Source organism: Pterocles gutturalis, unplaced genomic scaffold (assembly GCF_000699245.1).
Source record: "Pterocles gutturalis isolate BGI_N339 unplaced genomic scaffold, ASM69924v1 scaffold25458, whole genome shotgun sequence".
Taxonomy (NCBI): domain Eukaryota; kingdom Metazoa; phylum Chordata; class Aves; order Pterocliformes; family Pteroclidae; genus Pterocles; species Pterocles gutturalis.
The window spans coordinates 1-13,403 of record NW_010121214.1 but is presented as its reverse complement, the minus strand read 5'-3'; the positions used below and the strand labels follow the sequence as shown (position 1 = coordinate 13,403).

Here is a 13,403-nt window from a genome sequence, read left to right as displayed (position 1 = left end):
GTTCCTGGCTATGGGTTTTCCAGATAAATCTCTTGATTCTTTGGAAGAGAGACTACTGCTAGTTAACCACAGACTGATGCTTGCTTTTGAGCTGAATTACTGACCATCATCAAGTATTATAGGACATTCAATGTGTTGAAAGAGGGAAGATTTTTAAAAAGAAGGGAAAAAACTCATTCTGTTCTTCACACTCAGTTTAGTTTAATCAACATTTTTTCTTCTGATACGTTTTCTACTATTCGTGCGGACTTTACCTTTTCTATTATGTCACTAACTTTCTATGTATGTATAGAGAAATGTATATTTGCATTGATTTTTATGTGTTGATAATTATGCTTATCAAGGTATTTACTATGTGCTAAAGTTCATTTACTGAAGGAACTTGCTATTTGTATAAAATGGCAGAGTTCAATGGAGTGAGAAAATACTTAATTTTTATGGAAATTTTTGAACTAATGTTTGATGTCTATTGCTCATGTGGTTGATAAGAAATTTAAGTATCTTAAGATTACAGTAGATAATTACACATGACATAGTGTCTATTTAGTAGATCATTATGTGTTTTTGCTTGTGATGCATACTGAAATCTAAAATAAAATTGTTTAATATGTCGTCTGTTATAGGTAGCTTGCATGCAGCTCATCAATGCTCTTGTTACATCTCCTGATGATTTGGATTTTAGGCTTCACATCAGAAATGAATTTATGCGCAGTGGATTGAAAGACATATTGCCAGTAAGCGTCTTGTAGTCTCTCTTTGCATAACTATTTAAGTTATTGGACTATTTGAGCTTGAGAGGGGGAATGGAAGAACAAGTTCTAATAAATTATTCTCAAAGACATTTTATTAAATCTGGGCATCAGCAGTTATATATGAGAATCAGTCTTAAGAACGAAAAGGTGCAGAGTGCTCTCTGAACTTCATACTGATTCCTCAGCATTTTAGGACTTTGCACAACAGTGTCACATATTTTAAATCACACACTTGTTAAGCCAGACTGAAGCTATGTTTACTTTTTGAATATTTAACTTAGCTGATGTGTTCTTGTAATTTTAAACTTTAAAATAGCATAGACTTATGGAAGTTATTAAGAAGATAGGGTTTATTTACATATGGAAACACAAATTTTGCAAGTCTTTCTACTGTTTCTTTGCAGCAATTGAAATGTATAAAGAATGAAGCACTAGATATTCAGCTGAAAGTGTTCAATGAGCATAAGGAAGAAGACATGATCGAGTTCTCTCATCGTTTAGAAGATATTAGATCTGAACTAGAATATCCTTTTGATATCAGCAAGAGGATCATGAACAAAATAAAATGTATAATGGACATTTTTCTGGTATAACTTCTGTTTTAAGAAGTTATCAGTCAACATTTGACTAAAATATTTTTTGCCTTGGTATTATTCTCCTTAACTCTTTTACTGAAGTAAATGATGTTTACAACATGGTGTGGAATACAGTTAAGGACACTAGTGCTGAAGGATATTTTCTTTCTATTCTCCAGCATCTTTTGCTGATAAGAAATGATTATTTTATACGGTATGTTTAATGCTGTGTTAAATTTTAATTATGGATTTTTTGTCATTTAGTCATTAATAGAATATTCTTCTATAAATTTAATGATATGTAGAGTTTAATGTTTTTCTGTGCAGACTGCAATTTGTAAGTATTCCTTTGTGAACTCATGTTGAAAAGTATCAGCTTTGAATAAGAATTCTGTCTACGTGTTTTTTGTCTCTTCTACTTGTGATACAATTTTATGTGTAAATATAGAAAACTATTTCTGTTGAGACATGAAGCTTATTGACTGCAAGTAGAAGTCATCAGGACAGGTCTCTTAATCTTCCATAAATCATGGCAGTAGCATTGTAATTTTGTGGTGTAATTGAGTCCAAGGACAAAACCAAGTGTGCGCAGAAGTGCACTTCATACAGAAATCTGAAAATATGCTTAATTTAGAGTAACTTTTGGTTGGAAATTGAGTATTCTCGATATACGTTATAGGTCAGTATGACTTTGTTAGTGTTTCTTGGAAAATTTGTCAGATAAATTGCAGGGAAACAGTTAATAAAATCTTAGATGGTTGAAGCTGACAAATACTTTTCTTTCTAAAATCTGCTTGTGTTGTTTTTGAGGAAACACTGCAGGAACCAGATGTGAACTGAACAGGGGAGGAAAGCTGTCTGTACAACCTTGCATTTCAGACAAGGTCTAGCACAGATGTTCCCCTAAAGGTTGAGTGATATCTGACCTGGGTACACCTGTGCTAAAGCTCTTCCACCTGAAAGGGTTTTAATTCACAGCTTGCATGTTCTGGGCAAGTGAGCCAGCTATCATACCCCCCAGCATTTTAGAACAACGTGCTTTTCATCCCTCTTACTGAAGCAGGGCTGTGGTCCATCCATAGTTACAAAGGTCACAAAATAAGAAAGGTATCAGGTTGAAGGAAGAGCCTTCTCTTTGCTGTGAGGAAGCAGGAGGGCGTCCTTCCTTCCTGTATTTCCACAGAGTTGTTAATATAAGAATGGCTTCTCTTTAGGTCCACTGTTTTTTCAGGCATTGTGCAAACTATTCTTGTGTAATAAACTACTAGATGTATTTGTCCTTTGAGACTTCTAGGCTTTGTCCCAGTCCCTCTATAGAAGTAAGTCAGCCCAAATATTTGACTTTGTTGTGTTCATAAATAGGATTTGAGTGATATGTTAGTAAATAAATATGCTGCAAAAGAACTATTCTCTGTTTCTAGTCCACAGTATTTCAAATTAATTGAAGAGTGTGTGTCCCAGATAGTGTTACATCGAAGTGGAACAGACCCAGATTTCGCGTATCGTAAAAGATTAGATATAGATTTCAGTCACTTAGTAGGTAAGTATTATGCTTGGAAGTCATCCCAGTATCATATTTCTTTATATGTGCCAAAAAACAATTTAAAGTTGTACATGTAATTAAGCCCTGTATATGTTCAAGTGTGTGCTTTTTTATTTTTCAAGATATTTGTGTAGATAAAGCAAGATTAGAAGAATGTGAAGAGAAGGCTTCTGAACTTTCCAGAAAAGTAAGTAATTTTTAAGTTATGTGATTGCGTAATAGCTTCATGAATAGTATAATTGAAAATGGCATACTTTTAAGCTTCAAATTACGATTAGTTCTCATGTTTAAGTAGAAATTTGGATGTTTCCTGTGGACTGGGAAGCAGATAAAATTGGTCTAAAGTAGTTAACTGAGAACCTTTCTACTGTTTATTTTAAGGTTTCATTTACAGATCTCACCAAAATCAACTGAACATTTCATTTGAACAGATTTGAACAGCTATCAGTTTCTTCAACAAGATAAACAATGGGGGAATAAGAATTGACTCATTTGTATCTACAGACTCTTTTTTACTGTACATCAGTTTTTTAAGCTCTCAGTCTAATTCCAACTTAAAGTCCATTAAGTACATTATGCCATTAGTAAAGACTTGTAATGGTAATAGAGATGGTACTTCCACTCAGTGAATACATGAAAGTTAGAATAGCAGATACATTGTATGTCTCCTTAGTATTGATAATATGTGAGTTTTAAGAAACACAAAATGAAGCATTGGAATGTAGAGGAACTACGCAGAATGACTAGTATCAACAATTCTCTTTCTTTCTTTTCTTTTTTTTTTTAGTTTGAAAAAGATTTTGTAGTTCATCAGGAGACCCAGGCCCTACTACAAAAAAAAGAAGAAAGAATCAATGAACTTGAAGCAGAATTACAAGCTTTTAAATCGCAGGTATAGGACAGTTTAAATGAATGTATGAAGTATTGTTTTTTACATGGACTTAATTTTGTGTCTTTTAAAAATTCTGATTTTTCAAAGAATCCTCTTACCGATTATTGTTGACTGTTAGTTTTCTTTGTTTCTTTTTATACAAAGAATTGTAGTGTGACAGTAATTAGCTATTTGAGTTCCCAGATGAACCTTTCTGTGCCTGAGCTCTGTTAATTAAACTAGTTTCTTATGTTTCATTTGGGGTTTGCTTTCAGTCTCATATATTTCCAAAGTAATTAACCACATAGGGTAATAAGTCTAATGCTTTTAGATTGGCATTCATCGCTGTGATCTTTATCCCTCCACAGGAAATTATTCATTAAGCAGTTTGCTTTGCTGAAGTCTTACCATGGATATCCAGCAGTGAAGGAAATAACCTGTGGCTGGATAAGAACTTTCCTGATAATTTTTCAATTTTCAAGCATAAATAGATATTTTAAAATGTGATGGAGAGGAGTAGTTGAGATCTTTGAGAGTAATATTTGAGTTAACCTGTAACTGCTTCAGCTCTGAAATCTGTATAAGGAGGCTATGTGACCAAGTTATTTTTCCTGTGTCTTATTTCCTGGAATAAAAGGCACAATCTAAAAATGGCTGACGAAAGACAGCAGTGGGAAGACACGTATATAGGAAAGTGATAAAAAAACATGTTTTGATCAGAGAGGGGTTTTTTATACCTTTGAACTTGTTTAATTTTTGTAGGAAAATTAGTTTAGCTCTGTTTTGGTCTGTTTAAAAATGTCATTCTAATTCAGGTTTCTGGTCAGAATTAACTGTAACTGTCAAAAGTTGAACAGACTTGAAAAAAAAGAAATTACAAAAATTGTTGTTTTCTAAAAAAAATTTTAGTAAGAGCTACATATCATCCATTAAGAAAGTATTTTTATGTATGTATCTTGAAAACATTTAAATACTTTTTTATGAGTGAAATAGGTTTTCTCTCCTATATTTTACTTTCTTTTTTTCACTTTTTTAAATATAGCGTTTTTAATGTGCAGACAGTGAACATAGCGTATATATTATGCTCACAAATTATCATGCCATGAATTATCCCAATGCTAATGTTACTTGAAATGTTTTGCAAAAATGAAGTAATTGATTACTGCAACTTAGTACTCTTGCTCTTAAATCCATCTTAAGAGGAATCTTTAGTTTCCATATGACATCAGTAGCTGTTTAGCATGGCTGATGCCACCTGTTATGACTGTCTTTCTCCTGTTCTCATTCCTTTACTCATTTGTCGTATTTGGTATTTGTTCATGTATTTCTTTTGTTATTAGAGCCTAGTTGTTCAGTGTCTGCTAGTCAATGTAAACGAGTCTGTTCAGAAATTCAAAACAATGATACTGTTGTGCATTTATTTACTTGTATTGATTGATATTCAGCTATTTCCTTTTAAAAAAAGTAAATCCTTTGCTTATTGTATTGCTTTCCATTTTTTTTTAAATAAAATGGACTGTTTCAGCTCATAATTATCAGTTGAAAAGTTGATTAATACTATTGCCAGTATTAATGGGTATCACCAGCAGACAAATATTACTTCAAATAAAATTTGAAAATTTGAAAATTACTTCTTCAAATAATAGAAATAAAGGTATTTTTTTAGACTCACTAAGGTGCTAATAAGCCCATCTCAATACAGTAAAGGTATCGTTAATATATAGAATAAGAAATTGGTGAAATCAGTGTGGTATCTTACAAATTGTTAATATAGCTTTTAAAACTGCTTAAGTACTGTAAGATATTGTTATTTCTGCTTAGTTGTAATAGGGCAATAAGTTATCCGCTTAGTTATAATAGGGCAATGTTTCCTATTTTAAAGAAGTAGGGGGGCTACTAGTTTCATATGTCTACAGATGTAATGAAGCACTGTAAGACAGCTGTCTTTTCTGAAGGACCTTTTTTTCATTATTAGGTAGTGCCTTCAGTTCTGTAGAATGAGAATGCTCCTATATTGGAAAATACCTGTTTTTCAATAGAATTACTAATCTTGTCAGATTCTGCTGTTACATCCTTGAAATATTTCTCTGTAATCTGCAGGATAAGTAGCGCTACGATAGACTAGGATGTTATTTTTTTAATTTGAGATAAAATGTGGTAGTCTCGATAAAATTTAGTCAAGATACCTATCAGACACTTCTTAGATCATGATCAGTAAAATATGACAAATGAGATAATGGCATTTCAGTTTTTCATTTTTGGTGTGCACCCCCTAGTCTGAATGTTCACTTCAAGTATTGAGACTTCCAATTATAAAATCAAAAGTACATTGGCCTATTTATAATTCATATTTGATTGTCCCATACAAGAAAAATGTCACTAACTTTCAGTTGGCTTGCTGTATTTAATCTGTAAACTATGATTGCTATGGTATTTCATTGATAAAAAAATGAATAAGAATGAATAAGAAAAAATGAAACTGAATAAGAATATTTTCCTTATCAGTATGGCTCCTTGCCACCTGGTTTTCTACCATCAACACGTGGAGATGGCTCTGTCGCTCAACTTGAAGCTGCAGGACCACATCAAATGCCGCCTCCTCCTCCTCCACCGCTGCCTTCTATTGGAGCAATTATACCACCACCGCCTCCATCTCCTCCCCCACCACTTTTGAATGGCTTGGGAATTCCTCTGGCTTGTGGTGGTGCTCCACCACCACCACCCCCACCAGGCCTGCCTGGAGCACAATGGTCTCCACCATCATGTACTTTGCCATTTGGAATGAAGCCTAAAAAAGAATTCAGACCCGACGTTACCATGAAAAGACTCAACTGGTCCAAGGTAGTACTGATTAAAGGCAAACACTTGGTGTAAAATCTTACATGGAGCTTAGGGTAAATAGAGTGTCACAAGTAAGACTATATAGAGCAATTGATACGTTATTTAAAATTATGTAAGATATGTATACTTTCTGCCTTTAATTTTAATTGTTTTCAGAAAACTATGTTTCACTGACTCATGAATCATCTGGGCAAATATCTGCTGATTTTCTGAGATGTCTGGAAAAGTAATTTCTGATCTAGCATAATGCAACCTTGATACCAGTGTGCTTCCTGGGTCCTACTGTGCCTTGTCTTTTAGCAAACTGTTTACATTGGATCAGTCACTGCACTGTACTGATAGCCATACAGTTTCCAAACAAGTGTCTTGCATCAGTGTAGCCTGGACTGTGGGAAGAAGCATTGCAGGTCTCCCCATTTGTCCTTAGTGTAAATGTGCTTAGTAAATTTAATATATGAAAAAAATATGGAGGCCATTTATTTTTTTTTTCTTCTCCATTGTGACAGGATCAAGTATACCAGGACTATCAACCTACTGAGTTTTGAAAGTTATAATTATTTAGGCCAAAATAAGTCAGTAAAAAGATTTTTAGAGTTTTGTGAAGCAGTCAAAGCTACAATCGAAAAAGTAATGTACTTAGTATCTAGTTAAACCAGCTGTGTTCAGAAACTATTTAAATTTTCCCAACTTTTAAATCTAGAGCAAATATAATTTGCTGCATTTAGACCTTGGATAACAGAGCATGTTGTCTGTATTGCTTTGTATTGCTAGTATCAGTTTGTCCAAAAGTACTTAATGTAAGCATTATTATCTTCAATCAGCAATATATAATGTTTCTAAAGATGTGAACTTTTGCTATATAACTCATGTTCTACAGAGGACTTAAATATTTGATTTGCTTTAGACTCTACAGAGCAGGGTCTCTGCATAGTATCAAAATAATTGAACTAATGCAATTTTGTTTTGTCTCTTTGTTGTAGATCAGGCCTCAGGAAATGACAGAATCCTGTTTTTGGGTTAAGGTGGAAGAGGAGAAGTACGAGAATGCTGACATGCTTTGCAAATTGGAACTTACATTTTGTTGTCAAAAAAGGGGTAAGTAATTGATTGCTTTAATGTTCAGCTTTTAATGTTCTTTAAAATTCTTGGGGCTTAGATACTGTGTTGAAAATTCAGAATATAACAAAAATGTTCAGTTTTTAAGTGGAATGTGTGAAGAAAAAAGTTGGAGAATCCCAGGCTGCTTAAAGCAGTAATATTGAGCTATTTTACTTAAAGGGTGACAAAAAATGTGTGACCTATAAGGAAAATCTTACCAAAAAAAACCCAATAAATGCTTCTGGATAATACAGACACTTAGTCAGTCATCTTTGAAAAAATATTTATAAAATTTTGTCAGAATACCTTAATAAAATGCTGTTGCCTAATCTAGAACCAGATAGTAATGTGTTTACCCTCAGAATGTGTATTATAATTGAATGTCTTTTGGTTCCATGAAGGATAGTCTTTTAATGAATTCTTTTAGTTTCTGATAAATCTGTAGCAACATTGATCTCCTTCCATATTTTGCTTTGCTTCTTCAACTTTTAAAGCCTTTTGGAAGAGCAAAATATTTGAAAGTATTCCTGGCTTTAAACCTTTTCTCCCTTTCTGGAAGTAAGTCATCTCACTTGTAGTTTAGGTTATTCTGCCCCATACATAAAATGCCTATATCTCCCCTGTTATTTCTTGACACGTTTTATTTTCCCCCCTCCTTGATTGGTATCAGCAACTTAATACTTTGGGTAGCCAAAGGGGTGTAATGATTAATTATTTTTCAAATTGAAAAGGCATTATTATATTTATAGTTTGTTTTACAAATTTAACTTTTATTAAAAGTGACATTCTTGGGTTTCCCCATTTTTTCTGTACACTTTCGTATACGTTGTGATGGGTTAGCCCTTGGCTGGGGGCCAAACCACACACACCTGCTCACACAATTCCCGCCCCCCATCTGAGGATAGGGGAGAGACTTAAAGGGGTAAATGGAAAAAAGGACTCGTGGGTTGAGATAAGGACAATTTAATAGCTAAACTACAATCATATTGAAAATAATACTATATACAAATATACAAATGAGTGATACACAGTGATACTGCCCCCCCTCACCCGATGATAAAGACTCGGCCTGCTCCCGGAAGAGGGGGAGTCGATCCCAGAACAAGGAGAGTTCCAAAACCACACTCATGATTCCCCCAGGCCTGGGGAGGGGTGTACCGCTCCTGGAGGCACTCATGGAATGGAGATAACAGTCCGAGCGTCCCAGACCGAGAGGCGACCGGGTTGTGGTGGGGGGGAAAAGCCTTGGGAGAGCGAGCCAGAGGAGACCGAAACCGAAAGGGCCTCGGAACCAAAAGAAAAAGGGACGATCCTCCGGAAGGGTCCTCCCCTATATACTGGGCATGACATGTATGTTATGGAATAGACTATTGGTCACTCTGGTTCTCAGTCTAGTAACCAAAGAACAAATCTTGGGCTAGTAGCTGGGGCTGTGCCCTCCCAGCTCCTCTCCCCGCCCCGGCCCCGGTGCCCTGTCTGGGGAGAGCAGAGAGGTATCTATCGTTGAGTATCCTGGCAATAATTATAAACATTCCTTCCTTATCAACTTTTCTGAGCATAAATCCAAAACACAGCCTCTTGCTAGCTAGAAAGTTAACTCTGTCTCTGCTTAACCCAGGACAATTATCCAATATTTTATTTTTACCATAACCAATTCTGCTTTTGTCAAAGGAGGCTTTTTATGCTCTAGCAGTATGTCTGCTGAGTTGAGTATTACAGTTTATTGCAACTGTTGTTACTTAATAATATTAAGAATGTCATATGAAGGTAAGGCAAGGAAACCTCACACACCATAGACATTTTTGCTTGAATCTGCTGGAATAAGTCTAAAAGATAATTGTGGTGCCTTTATAAAGTTAGGAGAAATCCCAAAAATGTAACCTGAATTAATAGCTTGGAAGGTTTGAAAAGAACTGGAGGAAATACTGTTTCTTATGAGTAATTAAACAGTAAAATCTGGGAGACAAGATGATGTTGAGGCTAAATATGTTAATGGCTCAGAAGAGGAATGTGATTCTCCACAGACAGTTGAGAACATTGAAGGGATGTTAATCTTGTGAACTCAAAAGTTTAACTGAATTTACTGAATACATTGTTTTGACAAAACCTAGTAGAAGAGAGTTATTTGATCTACAGTTAAAAAATCAGTGAAGTATACTTTTATGCCAAATGGGGGAGGGGAGGGACTATTAAAAGGCTGTAGCCTGCAGGGACAATTTAATTTTTTTTTTTTTTGCAAGTGGAGCTTGTTGCTTAATCTTTTTTTTAAGTTTTGAAATCTGTCATCTCACATGGGTGATGTGTGCCATAATCTTAATTTTTCAGAGGAAGTAGAGATACTAAAGGTTTTATTTAGAACAGCAAGTAGGTGTCTAAGGGGCAACATGGAACTAAATTTCATCTTTGTTCAAGTGAGTAGTTTACATAAATTTGCATCAATGCTTAAACACATAAGTAGACAGCACCAGGCATCTCAGTAACTCTTAGTAAGAGGATGAATTCTAGTAAAAAGGACAGCAAAGTAACTGCTTTTGTTCTCATGACCATGGAGAGAGGGGATGCTTCTTTGTAGCTTATACATAAATCATTGATTATAACAAAATTTGCCAAACAAATTGGCGACATGCAGTTTTCTTCACTTCTCAGTCTTGAAGCAAGTTAACACCATGCTTTCTAAAACAGAATTAGGAAGCTATTCACTAGACTGAATTTGGGAACAGTCCTTGACTATTTCTAAAGCTTTGTCTCTAAAACCAGAAAGACAAGAAGTTGAAAATAATTCTGAAGCCAAATGACAGCATGCAAAGAATGAGTGGTTTTCCAGTCTGTTGAAGGGGTCTGCTTATGCACTGTTTTCACTGAAGCCATTGTGTGAGAAGAGGTATCTAGTTGTGGAAGCAGGGACCAGAATGTTCAATGATGCTTTCAGTGAATTTTATTCTGATTAAGTAAAATCAGATTGAAGTACTCAAATGTTCAGTTGCTGCATTTTGCCAGCTGATGTGCCAGAAGTATTTCAGTGTTGATCCAGAAGAGGAAGTCTTACATGTATGTAAATAATCCATTGAGGCTTTTCTACTAGAAAAAGGAATACAGAACAGTTTAGAATAGATTTGAAGCTTTAGCAGATGTTTCCATAGATGTTATAAATTATGTTGAATCTGAATGGGTATTGAAGCAATTGAAATAACTGAAGATGTTATGGAGGTATGAAAGAAACATTACTGCAAGAGTAACAAAAGTAAAAGAGTCTAGCTTGACAGTGCAGGAAAAATAGTTGGTAGGAACTAAAGATTATACATGGAGAAAAAAAAAAAACTCTTGTTGAGGATGTACGGAGACATTTAGAGACATGTTCTTAAATTATGGAATTATTTAGTTTGGAAGGGACCTCTGGAGATCATCTGGTCCAATCACCTTTGTAAGAAGAGAGTCAGCCTAGTTCATATTGCCTGGGGCTTTGTCCAGCTGAATTTGAGATATCCCTAAAGATGGAGACGTATGGGTGGACAGCCTGTTCCTGTGTTTGTCACCATTGTGAAAACTAAAAATTTGAGCTGAAACAGTAGTATCAAAGCATCAATTGCAGATGGTATTCTTGTAGCAACTTACTGAAGACAAAGTGTTATTTATTTATTGACTCAATTTATTCTTGTCTCAGAATAAATTTGCAATCTTGAAATCTAAGATTATGAAAGAAGTAGTAAAGACATAATGGAAAAAACAACTCCATTGTCATAAACCCATGTAGACTTACTACTACACAGGGAATGTGGGAGGAGAATATTACTTCAGAATCTGGAAATACAGGTCAGAATGTGGATGGAATATTTTCTGTGTGGATACTTGAGAAAATATTTGATTGTGATTGGAAAGTACACATACACTTAAGTAGTTGCAAGAAAATGAGAGTTTATTGTGAGATGCCCCAAGAAATAAAGAAAAGATTCTGGAACCCTCAAATCATTATCTTTGTGTCAGCATCGAAAAGAGTAAAAGTTAGGAGTGAAGTCACTGCCTTGAAGATATCAGTGTGGAAGTAAGGTATGCTCCAATGGCTTGCTCTCTGGTTGTGGGGGATGTGGAGGGGGAGAGGAACAAAAAAGTAACTGAGTTCTGAAAATAAGATGATGAATGTGAATTGTTTGCATGAATGGTCTTTGGTTTTTTAATAATTTATTTTTAAAGGGAAAAAGGATTGGTATGAAGGGTAGTTAGAGACTTAAAAGAGAAAGAAGTAATATCAACTGTTTAAGATTTATCAGGATTATAGTCATGGTTGCAGATCAATGAAGATAATCTATGAAAAGCCTTTTTGGCAACAGTGGTGTCAAAGGAATCTCTTACCATAATTCTTTGAAAACATTAAACTGAATATATTACCTAAAACTAACTGGTATGTGAAATACTGAGCAGCAGAACTGGAACAGACCTTATGTGTGCTTTTATATTATCATAAATTTAAAAGATAAGATGAGAAAACAAAAATGCTTGTTATTGAATGACAACTTCTTTGTAATAGATGTGTTGAAAGCCTGATGGGGGGAGAATAATAACTGGTGTATGATGTTAATATGCTGCCAACTTTGCTGGAATGAATAGACATACAGGCAGGGGAGTGGCAGTTTGCATAAAGGTAGCATGAAGTTTAGCAGCATGAAAATCTTGTCGGTGGGGAAAAAAGCCTACCATGTGAAACCTTGGATATGGAAATTCCTGTTAATAATATTATATTGTACTAATAGCTCTCGGCTCAGATGATGCTTGTGATGAGAAAATGTTATGTGAGATTAAAGAAGCTGCAAATTTTGTGTGAGATTTAGCTGCCTGCATATGGGTTGAAACAATTCCTTATCAGGATGTTATAAAAAGATAAAAGCTTTGAATGCAACAGATTACTGTTTCCAGTATTGCTGTAACCAACATGAATGGGAGCTGTTCTGGGAATGGGTTTGAGTCATGCACAGGACCTAGGAGGTCAGAGTAAAAGACGAAGACAGAACGATCGCTATCTTAATGTTGTATTAGGGGAGAACAATCCAAGTAAATCTATTATACAGGTATTCAGCTTCAGGACAGGTAACTGAATGAAAGAGGCAGATGGTCAAGCAGGCGAGCAAGATACCCTTTCCTGCTAGCAACGCAGAGGCTATTCTGAAAACGCCATCTTCAAGATTTGAATGAACTTTGTATTGTAAATCAGAAAAAGCCTGGATAAAGCTATGGGGTAAAAAATGCATGTGACTTGATAGGAAAGTTAAAGACAGTATCACAGGGAAAAAGATACCATTAAAGATGTGTGAGGCCTGCCCAAATGAAGATAACAAGAAAACTCATTAAATGTTGCTAGATGAATGTAAACAGGACGTTCTTCTCAAACTCTTTTAGAATTCTGAATTTCCTGAAAAGGACACCTCAGCTGATATTAGTTCATTTTTCACCAAAAATTTCCATTTAATTTTTTGAAAATGAAGTTAGCTAGGTAATTGTTGCGCACCGCTTCGTGACAACTTCAGAAATCTAGCAGTTTTGAAGAACATTAGACAAATTCAGGGTTAAAACGTCCAAAAGAAATAGGAAAGGATGTAACATTCCTAGTCTAGTGTTTGTAGGAAGAGGACCTTCCTCTTTTTAGAAGTGAGGAGAATGGATTATAAGTAGTGATAAGGCTGACATAAGTGTCTTTCTAAGTAACATAGAATCATAGAATCACTAAGGTTAGA

At 34.9% G+C, this 13,403-nt stretch overlaps 1 protein-coding gene across 1 annotated transcript; it reads left to right on the top strand.

Annotated features, from left to right (window-relative positions):
• Positions 1-623: 623 nt before the first annotated feature.
• DIAPH3 (diaphanous-related formin 3) lies at positions 624-7,677 on the top strand (the record flags this gene model as incomplete). Its single annotated transcript, XM_010077179.1, has 8 exons — positions 624-734; positions 1,157-1,275; positions 1,425-1,541; positions 2,749-2,867; positions 2,993-3,057; positions 3,658-3,762; positions 6,247-6,582; positions 7,563-7,677. Coding segments are annotated over 8 exons (1,087 nt in total), but the record flags the coding sequence as incomplete, so codon positions are not given.
• Between the last annotated feature and the right edge of the window lie 5,726 nt (positions 7,678-13,403).